This window comes from Budorcas taxicolor, chromosome 4, assembly GCF_023091745.1.
Source record: "Budorcas taxicolor isolate Tak-1 chromosome 4, Takin1.1, whole genome shotgun sequence".
NCBI lineage: Eukaryota > Metazoa > Chordata > Mammalia > Artiodactyla > Bovidae > Budorcas > Budorcas taxicolor.
In genome coordinates, this window is record NC_068913.1 from 89768884 (window position 1) to 89784332 (window position 15449).

General features: G+C 45.0%; 1 protein-coding gene across 1 annotated transcript; it reads left to right on the top strand.

The window, feature by feature from the left end:
- The first annotated feature begins 238 nt into the window (after positions 1 to 238).
- On the top strand, positions 239 to 9356 carry LMOD2 (leiomodin 2). Its single transcript, XM_052639151.1, has 3 exons — positions 239 to 625; positions 6549 to 7913; positions 8875 to 9356. Exons 1-3 carry the CDS (start codon positions 353 to 355, stop codon positions 8899 to 8901), a joined length of 1665 nt encoding a protein of 554 aa, XP_052495111.1. The 5' UTR covers positions 239 to 352; the 3' UTR covers positions 8902 to 9356.
- The last annotated feature ends 6093 nt before the right edge of the window (positions 9357 to 15449 follow it).

Below are 15449 nucleotides of genomic sequence, written 5' to 3' on the forward strand. Positions count from 1 at the left end.
CGGTTGCTTCCTATCCGAAGCCCTGTCTGCCTGTCCTCATGAGCCATTAGGCTCAGCTAAATATGTCCCTGGCCAGTATGTGAATAATCCCCACTGGTTCTGAGACCTCCATCCACCACTGATGTGACATTCTTTGTGTTCAAATGTCTAGCTGACGTCTGATGCTTAAAACAGCCTATGCCTTCACCCCTCTCTGCATTGTCACAGCCTGTATCACCACTCTTAAAAGGCTATCGCAGGCACTCCCAGCACCAGTTGCTAACCGGCCTGCCCACTCTCCTCCCTGCCTGCTGCTGGCTGCCTTGAATGCCTGGTTCCCCAAGCTCCTTGTGGGTCTAACGAAGCAGGGACCATGTCTACCTTTGGCTACAGGAGAGGACTTAGCAAATATGAATCCATCGATGAGGATGAACTCCTGGCTTCCCTGTCAGCTGAGGAGCTGAAGGAGCTAGAGAGGGAGCTGGACGACATTGAACCTGATCACAGCCTCCCGGTGGGGATGAGGCAAAAGAGTCTGACCGAGAAAACCCCCACAGGGACATTCAGCAGAGAGGCGCTGATGGCCTATTGGGAAAAGGAGTCCCAGAAACTCTTGGAGAAGGAGAGGCTGGGGGAATGTGGAAAGGTAGGCTCTTGGATTTTTTTCCTTAGCTATTCCCAATCCCCCAACCCCGAACCCAGGAATCTCTCTTATTTTTTTCTAATTTTTCATTCCTCATCACTTTTCTTGTAATCCACTTGCACCTGCTACTGAAAATTTTCTCAGGCTGAAATAGTCATCTAACTTTTATGACAACCTAATGGATTATATGAAAGATTCTTAGTTGGGGGGGGGTCCCGTGATTGACAAGGATGGGATCTTCAAGAGGAAAATAATTCACAAGCAAAGCACGGGTTTAGATATTTTGCCAAACAACAGTCTAATTTGAGTTATAAGTTAAGGATGTGGCATAATACTTGTTTATACATATATATATATGGCAATAACATAAGTGTATATGGCAGCTAAGTAAATGTATTTTCTTCTATAAAGACAATAGTGGGTAATCTGTTGCTTGGACTGTGATGGTGGCTACAATAAAACTAATTCCTTTTTCCAACACTAGGAAACATGGGGTGGTGAGTAACATCTGGGGCTGAGAGTCAGGGGACCTTATTTCTTATTCCCGCTCTGCACCGAAGTTGTAAGACCTTGAACAGAGAGTCAGTTCTGCAGAGTTCTCTTTCATATCAATGGAGGGTGTTCTTCAGCCACCATTTTGAGATCTTTAGGTTAAAGACTTTCCTAAGAAAATGCATGTGTGCTTGTGTAAACATACAAAATTTTACATAGAATTTCAAAATGATGGCACACATCCTGAAACCCTCCTAAGGCTCCAGGTTAAGCATCCCTGCTAGGATGATCTCTAAGATTCCTTCCTATTTTATAATGGTGATTCTGAGGCCAGAAAATGCATTTATATTAGAGGTCAGGTCTATTAAGCTCTTGTTCTCTGCCCAGGAAATAGTTAATTTGAATTTGTCAAATAAATCATTCACAGAAGGAAGTTCAAAAGACTAACCTCTGGAAAGATAGTTATGGCAATAAGAATATAAAAATAACAAATTCCTGAATTTGTGGAAGAACACTGGTCAGGAGCAAGAGTTTAAAACCTGTGTGCTCTACTAGAATCATCTAAGATCAAAATGGCCTGAAGCCAATGGCAAGGCTTTCATAGTACTAATCCAGGAACTGTTAGATGATCTTGATGATAGAGTGTGTGGGCCACATTTGTAGCAAGATATGTGTGAGTTTTGTCCATGTCAATCATTGCAGAATGGGCCACCAGAATCAGGCCAGGGTTCGCCAAGGCCACAGCGGCGACCTGCATTGAGGGTCTGAAGGTGGTGGTGAGAAGGAAGGATACACAAAATGGGCCAGGATTTGGGTTGGTCAATTCTTCCACAAACTTAAGGTCTTTTTTTTTTTTTTTTGATGTGGAAATGGGTGTCTGAAATCTAGTCAAATCTAGGAAGTATCACATTTTCCTAACAGTTCAATATTTTCCCTAATAAGAAAGATTAAAATTACCTCATAATATCTAGGACAGACAGCCACTGGAGTAATCACCCAACAAAGGCATTTTAATGTCATAACGTATTGAGATGGGTGGAAAACAAAGGACAAAGCCTGTTGTCAGCTGTTGATGAAACCCACCTGCTCCTGCCAAAGGTTTTGCTGATCCCTGAGCCCTGCCAATGGCTTATCAGCTCAATTAGAGAGGCTGTGTGTTGATGAACTTTGATTCCTTTCTCAGCTACTTAACTTTTCTCCCGCTCCCCTTTCCCTGCTGGCAAGTTGTCTCCAGAGTCACAAGGAGTGCTGAGCAGAAGTTTGCCAGTGGAGGGTGTCAACCCATTTCAACTCCAGGAAAAAGCTCGGAGCAGCTGACTGGTGGGCGGGTGGGGCAAGGGGTGACAGTGAAAGTGAAGAGCGGCCCAGTGTAGACCATGAGAAGGAGATGAGGGGTCATGCTTCTCAGGCTGCTGTTGGCTGTAAATATTTATGAAAATCATGTTCAACACCTACTGAATGACAGCTTCTGCCCACCTGGACTCCCACAAACTTATCCTGCATTAAACATCTCCAAGAGGCCCTGGAGACCCAAAGGTCCAGCTCCCTGAGCCTGAGTATCTGCTGGGTGTCAGGCATAGGTGACAATAAATACATTCACATTACTTCACTGAACTCTCACCTTCCGGATGTGAGAAGGGAGACTGGGAGAGGTTAAGAAACGCACTTGAGATTAACAGCTTCTAGCTGAAATTCAACCCAAGTCCTGTTGGCACAAAGACTGCAGTTCTCAGAATGTGGGTACATCAGCATCGCCTGGGACCTTCCAACTCATTCTATGGCTCCCCCAGACCAGATGAATGAAGAACTCTGGGAGTGGGGCCCAGCACTGTGTGGCTTCTCCTGGTGCCCCTGGTGCTTTTGACATACCCTGTGGTTGGAGAACCGCTCAACTCTACTGCAGTTTCCTTGAGACTGTCTATCCCAGGGATGTAGTGATTTGTTTAAAATCAACCAGCTCTTTTTGAGGCTTCCCTGGTAGCTCAGCAGTAAAGAATCTGCCTGCCAATGAGGCGGACGTGGATTGGATCCCTGAGTGGGGAAGACACTCTGGAGAAGGAAATGGCAACCCGCTCCAGTATTCTTGCCTGGAGAATTCCACGGACAGAGAAGCCTGGTGGGCTACAGTCCATGGGGTCACATGTTTGTGACCACATGTAGGACACGACTTAGTGACTAACACAACAAACAAAACCAGCTCTTTATGGGTAGAACCAGAACCAGAATGGGAAACCACGCTTACTGCCTCCTGCTTCACGTAATGGTGCCAGGGAAGTAATGAAGAGAAATGGCTGGCCACCCTCTTCTTGTTGCCGTATTTATTCCTTTAGTGTACCCATATTCGCTTCTCCCTATCTCCCCCTTCAGTGCCTCAAGCTTCCCTGCCTCACCCCACCCCTGACCTTTCCACCCTCATTCTTGCAAGTGTTAGTCAATCGTGTCCGACTCTTTGTGACCCCATGGACTGTAGCCCACCAGGCTTCTCTGTCCATGGGGATTCTCCCGGCAAGAAAACTAGAGCGGTTGCCATTCCTTTCTTCAAGGGATTGTCCCAACACAGGGATAAAACCCAGGTTTCATGCACTGCAGTCAGATTCTTTACCATCTGAGCCACCAGGGAAGGCCTTGCAAGGATCTGGGTTAACTCCAGAGCAGTTGTAGATAAGTGATCTGGAACACTGCAGTCAGTCCAAATGAGAGAATTACTTTGAAAGTGGGCAGTGATTGCTTTAACATCATTCTTCCTTCTTCTCTGGATACCTTTCTCCCTTCTGCTGTTCTCTGAGATGTCCCCCAACTAGAGTGGCTAACCATCTTGGCTTGTCTGGGACTGTGTAGATTTTAGAATGCAAAACTGTTTGCTGGAATACCTTTCAGCCCCGGGGCAAACCAAGACAATCAATCACCTTCCTTCCATCCACCCCATCTGTACTCTTCTCCAAGACCTCCCCTGACTCAGAGGCTGTTATGCTGTCTTGTATCAGTTGCTCAGTCATGTCCAACTCTTTGTGACCGCATGGACTATAGCCCGCCAGGCTTCTCTGTCCATGGAATTGTCTAGGCAAGAATACTGGAGTGGGTTGCCATGCCCTCCACCAGGGGAATCTTCCCAACCCAGGGATCGAACCCAGGTCTCCTGAATTGCAGATGGATTCTTTACCAACTGAGTCACAGGAAGCCTGAGGCTGTTAACACCAGAGGCTGTTAACCAATGTCAAGTTAGAGCTACTCAGTTAACAAATTTTACCGAGCCCCTACTACCTGCTGAGCACTGTGTGAAGTGAGAACAGACATGATCCTTTTTGTCACCCTGCAAACAGTCTTTTGGGAGAAAAAACCAAATAATTAAAGAGATACTTTATTGGAGGAGTTACAGCATCATGGGATCACATCACAAAGATAATTTGAGGAGATGTCAAAGAAGGCTTTCTGGAGGAAATGTCATTGAGATATCACAGGACAACTCATTGCTGGATAAGAGTTTCAGATAGGATCTCTGCAAATATATTTAAGAGAAAAACATTTCTTGCAGATAAAGCCTAAAGGTCTTTGAAAAACTAGAGGGGTACCATTTAACAGTGGTATGACAGGCAGTATACCTTGAATTTTGAGACAGGCTCCTTTTCTCCAAATACTGAAACAGCTAAACACAGACACACACACACACACACACACACAGACACATACACACAGTGTCACTCTCCCTCCTGCTCCTGAACAAGGGAGTAAATTAAGACTGGACAAGCCATCCCACGAGTGGCTGACCCCTTCCTCAGGCCATCACTTGGTGCCTGCCACTCCAAACAAGCGGATAACTGGAGGCTATTTTGTGACAGCAACTGGGCAAACAAACCTGGAGACCAGCGCAGTGTTTTCCAAAGCTCATTCCATGTGCCTTGGGCAGCAGGAGGCTGGGATCAAAAACATTCCCATGTAGAAGGAAGAATTCTGGCTTTGGAGACAGGAAAGGGTCTCCGGGCTTTAGAGAAACTAAAGGATTAAAAAGATAGCATTAGGGAAAATTGGACTCTGTCAGCAATTACCGGATTTTTATTTTATCAGAAAAGGTAGCGAGGCAAAGAGTAAGGGGGGGGGGGGGGTCAGCTGAACTTCTCAGTACAAAATCTTGTAAACAGGAAAGACCAAGATGAAGTGAAATTGTGTTTGACTGAAAGTCTTTCATAATTGATACCTGGTAAATAATTTAAGACCATCAGGCTGAGGCAGTGGCTTGCTTCAAGATTTTTCTACTGTTCTCTGCTGTTCCATGTGACGGTTGAAATGTAGTTAGTGCCAAAGGCAATTACTTTCCCACCTCATGTCTTCTGAAGTCCCATCTCATTTAACCCAGTGATAACATGAGATTTCAAGCTGATTTGCTGCAAAGGATGACCCACATGAGTTTCTGCATAGAGATGAGCTTTGACCTGCTCCCTTGTTTTCTTTCCTCAGAAAAAAGACAGATACAGCCTCAGCTTCCAGGTGGTGTGGTCTCTGAGACCCCATGCCAGGCTCTACTTAGAGGGAGGTGCCCAGCCTCTGTATGCCCTGACATAGGACACGGCAGAAGGCTCTGGGCTCACAGAGACTGTAGGAGGCAGATTGGAGGAAGAATTCCTCAACATTAAGAAAGGGAACCCAAGGATTTCCCTGATGGTTCAGTGGTTAAGACTTTGCCTTTCAATACAGAAGGTGTGAGTTCGATCCCTGGTCAGGGAGCTAATATCTCGCATGCCTCAAGGCCAAAAAGCCAAAACACAAAGCAGAAGAAATAACGGAAAAAAATTTGATATGAAGACTTTTAAAAAATGGTCCCCTCAAAAAAAAATCTTAAAGAAAAGAAAGGGAACTCATAAATGTGTTATGTATTTTTGTTGTCATTTGTATGTTTGGGATGGAGAAATAAGGAAGGACAGAAGGGTGATTCCCCAAGGGATGGCTGACTCTGCTAAACTGTAAGTAGACTAGGAGCCAAGTCATTCAGGAGAGGAAGTGAAGAGAATTAGAATGCTATCAAGGGTTTTCCAGAGCAGAAGCTCCCGCTTGTTTGTTAAACACTGGCAAAATGATGGCAAACTCTTACTCCATCAACTGAATTCTGGATATTTATTTTGAAGAATACAAAAAATTTCTGCAGAATACAGAAAAAGCTGGTGAAAGCTATGCAAGGAAATGTTAACCCTGGTCACCTGAACTAGGGAGATTAGCAGCTGGAGACGAACTTTTTATTCTTAGAAAGTTTTGTCTTACCTGCTTGTGTGTTACTTTTTAAAGAATTTATTCAGATATAATTGACATATCACATCGTGTGAGTTTTAGAGGGACCACCGTGATGATCTGATACATGTATATATTGCAAAACCAGGTGTTACTTTTGTAAAATGTAACAATGTGCTTAAAACGGCAAACCTCATGAGGATACTCTGCTCTTCAGGTTGCAGAAGAGGACAAAGAGGAGAGTGAGGAAGAGCTTGTCTTTACAGAATGTAACAGTGAGGTTTCTGAGGATGTATACACGGAAGAGGAGGACGAGGACGAGGACGAGGAGGAGGACAGCGAAGGAGAGGAAAGAACAGGTGCGAACGAGGAAGGGATGAACGGAGCTGTGCATTCCGATAGTGTCCATTCTGACAACGCGAGGCCAAAGACATTTAAAAGTCAAATCGAAAACATACATCTGACTAACGGCCACGGTGGAAGGAGCACGGAGTCCCCCCCGGCTGCCATTCACCCCTGCGGGAACCCCACAGTGATCGAGGATGCTCTGGAAAAGATTAAAAACAACGACCCCGACACCACGGAAGTCAATCTGAACAACATCGAGAACATCACTTCGCAGACCCTCGCCCGCTTCGCCGAGGCCCTCAAGGCCAACACGGTGGTGAAGACCTTCAGCCTGGCCAACACGCGCGCCGACGACAGCGCGGCCACGGCCATCGCGGACATGCTCCGGGTCAACCGGCACATCACCAGCGTCAACATCGAGTCCAACTTCATCACGGGCAAGGGCATCCTGGCCATCATGAGGGCGCTGCAGCACAACCCCGCGCTCACCGAGCTGCGCTTCCACAACCAGAGGCACATCATGGGCAGCCAGGTGGAGATGGAGATCGTCAAGCTGCTGAGGGACAACACCACGCTCCTGAGGCTGGGCTACCATTTCGAGCTGCCAGGACCAAGAATGAGCATGACCAGCCTCTTGACCAGGAACATGGATAAGCAGCGGCAGAAGCGGATGCAGGAGCAGAAACAGCAGGAGGGATACGACGGAGGAGCCAACCTTAGGACCAAAGTCTGGCAGAGAGGCACGCCAGGCTCTTCACCCTACGCGTCTCCCAAGCACTCCCCCTGGTCGTCCCCCAAACTCCCCAAGAAAGTCCAAACTGTGAGGAGCCGCCCTCCGTCTCCCGCGGCCCCGCCCCCGCCCCCGCCCCCGCCCCCGCCCCCGCCCCCTCCTCCACCCCCACCGCCACCCCCTCTTGCTCCCCAAAGGCTGCCACCCCCGCCTCCGCCTCCCCCGCCTCCGCCCGCAGAGAAGAAGCTCATCACCCGCAACATTGCGGAAGTCATCAAACAGCAGGAGAGTGCCCAGCGGGCATTACAAAACGGACAGAAAAAGAAAAAAGGGAAAAAGGCTAAGAAACAGCCAAACAATATCCTAAAGGAAATTAAAAATTCCCTGAGGTCGGTGCAGGAGAAGAAAATGGAAGACAGTTCCCGACCTTCTACCCCACAGAGATCAGCTCACGAGAATCTCATGGAAGCTATTCGGGGAAGCAGCATAAAACAGCTAAGGCGGGTAAGTAACCCAAGGGCAGGCTGGGGCGAGCACCTAGCGTAGGAGTCAGCCTCCACCGCACTCGGGTACCAAATCACCTCTCTAACACTTAGCAGTATACGCCAGAGCAGGCTGCCAAATCTGCAGCATCAAGAGCAGCTCACTAGAGAGCGCGTTTCTGTTTGCGAGATGCGCTTGGTCCACCTTCTTGGCATCTCATGCTTTTAAGGGCCAGGCTCAGCTTAAGACATTTCAACCTAAAAAAGAAAAAAAAACAAATCCCAATTTCCTTAATAAGAAATCAGGGTATATGTCTCCAAAACAGATTCATCACTTGACAAAAATTTTACCACCGAGTTGCAAGTGATTGGACTTCCCTGGTGGCTCAGAGGGTAAAGCGTCTGCTTGCTATGCAGGAGATTCAATCCCTGGGTCAGGAGGATCCTCTGGAGAAGGAAATGGCAACCCACTCCAGTATTCTTGCCTGGAGAATCCCATGGATGGAGGAGTCTGGTGGGCTACAGTCCACAGGGTCACAAAGAGTCAGACACAGCTGAGTGACTTTTTCCTTTTCTTTCTTTTTTGCAAGTGACTTAACACTTAATTTATAATAAAAAAATTGAACATCACCCAGCAAAAATCTGGGTTTCCCAGGTGGCACTAGTGGTAAAGAACCCAGCTGCCAATGCAGGAGACGTAAAAGACCGCTTGGGTTCAATCCCTGGGGAAGGTCCACTGGAGAAGGGCATGGCAACCCACTCCAGTATTGCCTGGAGAATCCCATGGACAGAGGAGCCTGGCGGACCACAGTCCATAGAGTTGCAAAGAGTTGAACACGACTGAAGCAATTTAGCACACACACACTCACAGCAATCTGAGTTCTTTCTGGAAAATACTGCGAAAGTCATACTCTACAGATATATTTTTCTTCACTTTATCATTTGCATTGTTTTTATTAACAGAGAATCCCCTATTTTTGTAGGTGGAAGTTCCAGAAGCTCTGCGATAAAAGCCTGATTTTTAGAAGAGGATGCAGAATTATTCAGTTGGTATTAGATAAAATGTATTGTGAGATGCTTCTAAAATACCTTCTTCAATTTGAGATGTTCTCTGACTTTAAAAATAGCCTCACCCATTAATTCCAAAGAGAATGTTAAGAAACTACCGGCATGTTTCTTCTGTAAATATGAAAATAAACTTCTTTTTTATGTCATGAGATTTGTATTGACAAGAAGCAGTTTATTTAAACATGTTGGATGTGTTGGTAACTCTGAGCTGTAATGAGTTCATGAAATGTGCTGTTATTTTTGTAATCCTAATAAATTTGGATTGAAGTTTTTTGTTTTTTTTTTAAGCAAACTAATATTTTTTGTAAGTGGATAATCACATCTGTCAGGTGTGTATGTAACTTTGCTAAATATTAAACATATTACATTCTCACCCCAAAAGAGGTTTGGGTACTAAGCATTTGCTTTTGTTTCCTCATGTCTAAGAAAATATGATCAGAGCTCTCTCTAAAGGTCTGGAATCAAGAACCCTTTTAAAGGTCTTTTTGGTAGTGAGATACTAATAAAAGCTTGGGAAAAGACCCCACTTGACCATTGTCATCCTGGAGGCATGAATATTGGACCTATAAAGCTGATAGACACCCAGAAGTCATTCAATCATTTATAATTAAAGTTAACTATTTCTGGGGAAAAAATGGCAAATTAGAAAGTTTCTTGGTAGAGATGGAACAAGTGCTAAGGGAACACCTGGAAGATAGGCCCCCTGCATTCAGAGCTGTCTTGAGGGTAATGCTAAAGAGTCACCACTCAAGTCTCCTTTGAGCTCTCCCTGTGATAAGCTTTAGTTTAGGGCAGTGGTCCCCAACCTTTCTGGAACCAGGGACTGATTTCATTTAAGACAATTTTTCCATGGAAGGGGGTCGGGGAGGGGAAGATGGTTTCCAGATGATTCAAGAACATTACATGTACTTTATTTCTGTTATTATTACATCAGCTCCACTTCAGATCATCAGGCATTATATCCTGGAGGTTGGGGACCCTGAGTTTAGTGTGTCTCTGTACTCTGCCTACATAGTGGTGATATCAGCGTCCAGTACACACATCCACGGACAAGGGTGCATGCAATTTGCAATCATCCTACCCCATCTCTCTTTCATTCAAGAAAGATCTGGATTTTCAGATAAGAGAAAGATCTGTCAGAGATTACCTTCATTCCACCTGATGCTGCACTCCAGCTTACGAAAGCTACAAATCTCCTCTAAAGTCCTTCGCATTATCTTTGATTAGCAATGTTTCCTTTGTGTCCTATAGAGTATTAGCTCTTGGGTCACCCGTTTAATAATTACTTCCTGACTTTGTGTGGGGAGTGACTGACTTTTTCTGAACTAAGTTGTATACTTTTCACAACATTAAAAGGTGCTCTTCCCATTTAATTCACAAGGAAAACCAGGTTCGGAGGGGCTGGGGATGCATGGGAGACTGTTCAGAAGCCCATGCATGCTCCTTCTGCATCGCTGCATGTCTCTGCTTCCATCTGGACTGAGTCCTAAGGCTCCCTGTGCTTCAAAGGACAGTGGGAATGTCAGTTTCCTTTAGCAGTGACTTCAGTATTTTACCCCTTTTCATGAGTGTTCACAATTGTGCTTGTGAGTCCCTTGGACTGTAAGGAGATCCAACCAATCCATTCTGAAGGAGATCAGCCATGGGATTTCTTTGGAAGGAATGATGCTAAAGCTGAATCTCCAGTACTTTGGCCACCTCATGCGAAGAGTTGACTCATTGGGAAGGACTCTGATGCTGGGAGGGATTGGGGGCAGGAGGAGAAGGGGACGACAGAGGATGAGATGGCTGGATGGCATCACGGACTCGATGGACGTGAGTCTGAGTGAACTCCGGGAGTTGGTGATGGACAGGGAGGCTGGCGTGCTGCGATTCATGGGGTCGCAAAGAGTAGGACATGACTGAGCAACTGAACTGAACTGACTGTTGTGCAAAAATAAAAGCTAAAATATAGATTGTTAAAAGGCAAGCATGTGTGTGTGTGTAGTGAATTAGCACAGAAAGCCAAGACTGACCTTCCTTTCCCCTGACCTCTGTGTGTGCATGAGAACAGGGCTCTTCTGAATGTGAAGAGCTGTCAGCTCCACCACGATGAAGCAAAGGAGTAAATGGTTGCTGATAAATAGATCCTTTGATAAAACCATGTATGCTGCTGCTAAGTCGCTTCAGTCATGTCGGACTCTGTGTGACCCCATAGACAGCAGCCCAACAGACTCCTCCATCCCTGGGATTCTCCAGGCAAGCACTTATGAGTGGGTTGCCATTTCCTTTTCCAATGCGTGTGAAAAGTGAAAGTGAAATCGCTCAGTCGTGTCCGACTCTTAGCGACCCCATGGACTGCAGCTTACCAGGCTCCTCCATCCATGGGATTTTCCAGGCAAGAGTACTGGAGTTGGGTGCCATTGCCTTCTCCAAAACCATGTATAAATCCCAGAAAAAAGGGGGTGTGCAGAGATAAGAGGAAAAGGCTAGTTCCTGGGCTGCTAGGAGATGCTAGGCTGTGGGGACTGGCTCGGCCTTCTCGCCAAATGCGAGTGTTTGGGAGACAAATATCCCCTCCTTCAGATTGTGAGCTTGCTGGGAATTTTTGGGCTTCGAGAGAGAGGAGCATGCACTGATAAGGCACTTAACAAAATGGAAATCAGCATCCAGACCCCCATACTCAACCTTCAAAACACTGTAAAGCCCCTAATAAGACAAGTATGATACAGTCAGACGCTAAGTTGGCATATTTTTCGTTCAAGGAAAGCATTTTTAGAATGTGATTTCAGAAGACACCACTGGAGCCAGGCAAGGTGTCATGACTCTTCAGCACAGAACAGGAATCCCAAGTTCATCGTCCCTGCAAACTCACAGAGCTGGTATAAAAGCTAGCTAGTTCATCTGCTATAAAGAGCGTTCAGCTCACTGGGAGAGGGGCTGTCCAAGACCAGATGGAGTGTTTAGACCATGATTTATATCTGCACATTAATCTCTTAAAGTACACCTCATCCTGGTTGAAACAGGGCCAAAATGCTGAGTCTCACTCTGCGTCTGGAGCCCTGCTGCCACAGGTATTCAATAACTCAGTGTCAGCAGGATCGTGATTTAATACCTGCCCAGATGCAGTTGCTCCAAGTGAGGGAGAGGAAGAGGTAAAAACAGACTGCAGTGCGTGATTGAGAGGCACCATAGACAGGGGTAAATCGATATGTTCTTGAAAAGACCTCTTAACTACTTCCTTTCGTGAGAAGGTCACACTGTCTTTTCTTTGTTTCTCTGAGGTTTGGAAGGTGGGGTTTTGTTTTCATCAGTCGTCAAATAGTAGACGTAAAAGTCAAAGACCTGACCTAAGAATTACAAAACTCAGAAATATTGCACTGACACTGAGGCACTGAACTTTCACAACTGTTCTCTGAGTGCCTGCCACGTTCCAAGTACTTCTGGACACCGAGCATGTGCAGTGAACAAAGGAGATAAAACTGCCTGTCTTCATGTCACTTACAAGTCGAGGGGAGGGACCTGACACCATTCCTTCAGGCACTGTGTGCCTATCAGATGCCTCCTGTGGTTGAAGCTCTCTGTCTGATGCTGGGGAGATCAAGTTGAATTAGAAAGTGTCTTTCACTTCCAAACAGTGAGGACCCTCATTCCTTCCAGAATTTTCAGTAGGTATAGAGTCCTTTGTGAGCACTGAGGAAGACTAATCTTCTAAAACTGGTGTTAGCAAATTTCTATAAAGGGCCAGAGATATTTAAAATATTGTATAACATATTTAAACATTTTAGATTCTGTGGGCCACTTGGTCTCTGTCACAACTACTCAACCCTGCCATTATAGGGTGAAAACAGCTACAGATCATATGCAAATGAATGAGCATGTCTGTGTTCGACTACAGCTTATTTGTAGACACTAGAATTCAAACTCCATGGAATTTTCATGTGTTGTTCATATTCTTCTTTTGATCATTTTTTCAACCATTAAAAAATGTTAAAACTCTCTTTAGTCTGCAGACTGGACAGTAGAAGAATTGGATGGATTTGACTTGTGAGCCAGCCACTGTTTACCATAGACCCTTGACCATAAGCAGATAAGAGGTCAAGAAAAGCTTCTCAAGGAAGGTGACACTTGTTTTAGAATTTTAAAGAATGGAGAAGACACCAGGCTGAAAAATGAATCAGATGGTAGGGGTGATGAATGAGGAGAGACATTTAAGCTTGAGAGAACAGGGTATTACAGAAAATAGAAAATCATAGGGTTAATGTCATTCTATGTCAAAAGCAAGAATTTGGTGAAGAGTTAATATTTCAGTCTTTCTTCTAGTATTGACAGGTTTTGTGGATTAAGAATAGTACTAGTATTTAGTTTCTGTATGGTCTTTAACAAAAGTAGTATGTGATCATTAAGACAAATTAGAATATACTGATAAGGCAAAAAACATCAAAATCTTCACAATCTCACCCATGCAGAATTACTGACAACCCTTTAGTACATCCTTTTAGATCCTTCTTAATGCATATTTAACACACATATAACTTACATACCATCACATAACCTACTATATTTTATTTAAGCAATTGTAATAACTTGAATATTTAGGTTATTTTGATTAGAATGCTGATTTGGAATTTGGTTTGTTCCAACTTATCTTTTTGAGTCATTCTAACGTTCAACTTTTCTGAAAAACCCTTAGAAGAAATGACTGACTGAAAAAAAATCACAGCTGAGAAGCCATCCCCCAGTTAGACAAGGGTTTGTGAGTACACCATCATTATGGTACACCAAAACTGGAAATTAGGTTTCAACCAAACTGTCCTGTTTACCAGCTTTCTCTCTGTCAAATCATATGCCTGTCTGAACCACAGAGGCATGCCTTGGTAAGACAAATTTCCAAAAGTCCATAAAATTATCTATGTCTGAATAAAAAGGCTGGAAGGTTCTAAGAGCCACAGTAGTATGCCCTGAACAACTCAGCGTAAGCTAAAGAATGGGGATTCATTCTGAGGGTCCTAGCAAGCATCAAAGAATTGCAAAAAGCGTGACATGATGTTTGTACAACTTTGCAAAAATATGGCTTTGGCCACCTGATACGAAGAGCTGACTTCATTGGAAAAGACCCTAATGCTAGGAAAGATTGAGGGCAGGAGATGGCGGAAACAGAGGACAAGATGGTTGGATGGCATCATTGACTCCATGGACATGAGTATGAACAAGGAGACAGCAAAGACAGGGAAGCCTGGCAGGGCAGTCCATGGGGCTGCAAAGAGTCGAACGTAACTGAGCGACTGAGCAACAGCAAGTGAGAGGAGAATGGACTCGGTGAGGCCCAGGCTGGTGGTAAGAAGACCAGTAAGGAGACCGCTGCAATGGTCTAGGAAGGAAGCAATCCAGACAGACTGTGAACACTGTAGGTATGAAGACATCAGAACAGATAAAGCAGAGACTGAGAAAGCGTGTGCTCCACAGAATTTAGTGACTGATTAGATGAAGGGAGGCAGGGGGCAACAGAAGAGAGGTGTGCAGGTTGACACGTCCAGGCTGGGCCGTTTGGGTGGACAGTCGTGCCACAAAATGGGAGAACAGGATACAGCAAGTATCGGAGGAAGAAGATATGTTCAGTTTTAAATAGTGTTGTGTCTGAGGTACCTGTCCATTTGAAAGTAGTGATCATGGGGAAGGTAGGTTTGTGCTGGAAATAAGGATTTGCGGGGTTGAGTATGAGTAGCACTTAAAGATGGGGGTTTGGACGAGGTCACTCCGAGAAAAGGGCAGAGGCTGAGTATGTCTAAAGAAAAGCCAGAGGAGAGTCAGGTGGCAAAGCAGAGAGTTGCGCTAAGGAAGGGCCAGTTGGCAGCGCAAAATACCTCAGTGTGTTCCTGAGCTCAAAGGGGATCATTCGAACTGGTGCTCTTGGCGGGAGCAAGTCCATGGCAGCCGTGAAGATGGACATCAGGTTGGAGGGATAGAGTGCGGTAACGCTATCACGAGGATGACAACCATGCACAATGCTTCAGAAAATGGATATGCTCCTCTTGAGGAGGGTCGGAGTGTCCACAAACCTCAGAATTAAAGGTCACATATTCCTGGTATGTCATTATATTGCACTATATTATATACATTGGGTTGGTCAAAAAGTTCATTTGGGTTTTTCTGTACCTTCTTATGGAAAAACTCAAACGAACATTTTTGGCCAACCGGATGTATTTACATACGCAAGTATCTACTATAATTTTTACCTGATGTGAGAAAATCTTATTTATATATAATATTTACATGTTTAAATATAAATACATGTATATATTATGTACATACTTTTCCTCATGTCAAATAAAAATGACATATGTATGTGCATATGATGTAATGTAACGTTAGTCACTTAGTCGTGTCTGACTCTTTGTGACCCCGTGGACTGTAGCCCGCCAGGCTCCTCTGTCCTTGGGATTTTCCAGGTAAGAATACTGGAGCGGCTAGCCATGCTTTCTCCAGGGGATGTCGCCAACCCGGGAATTGA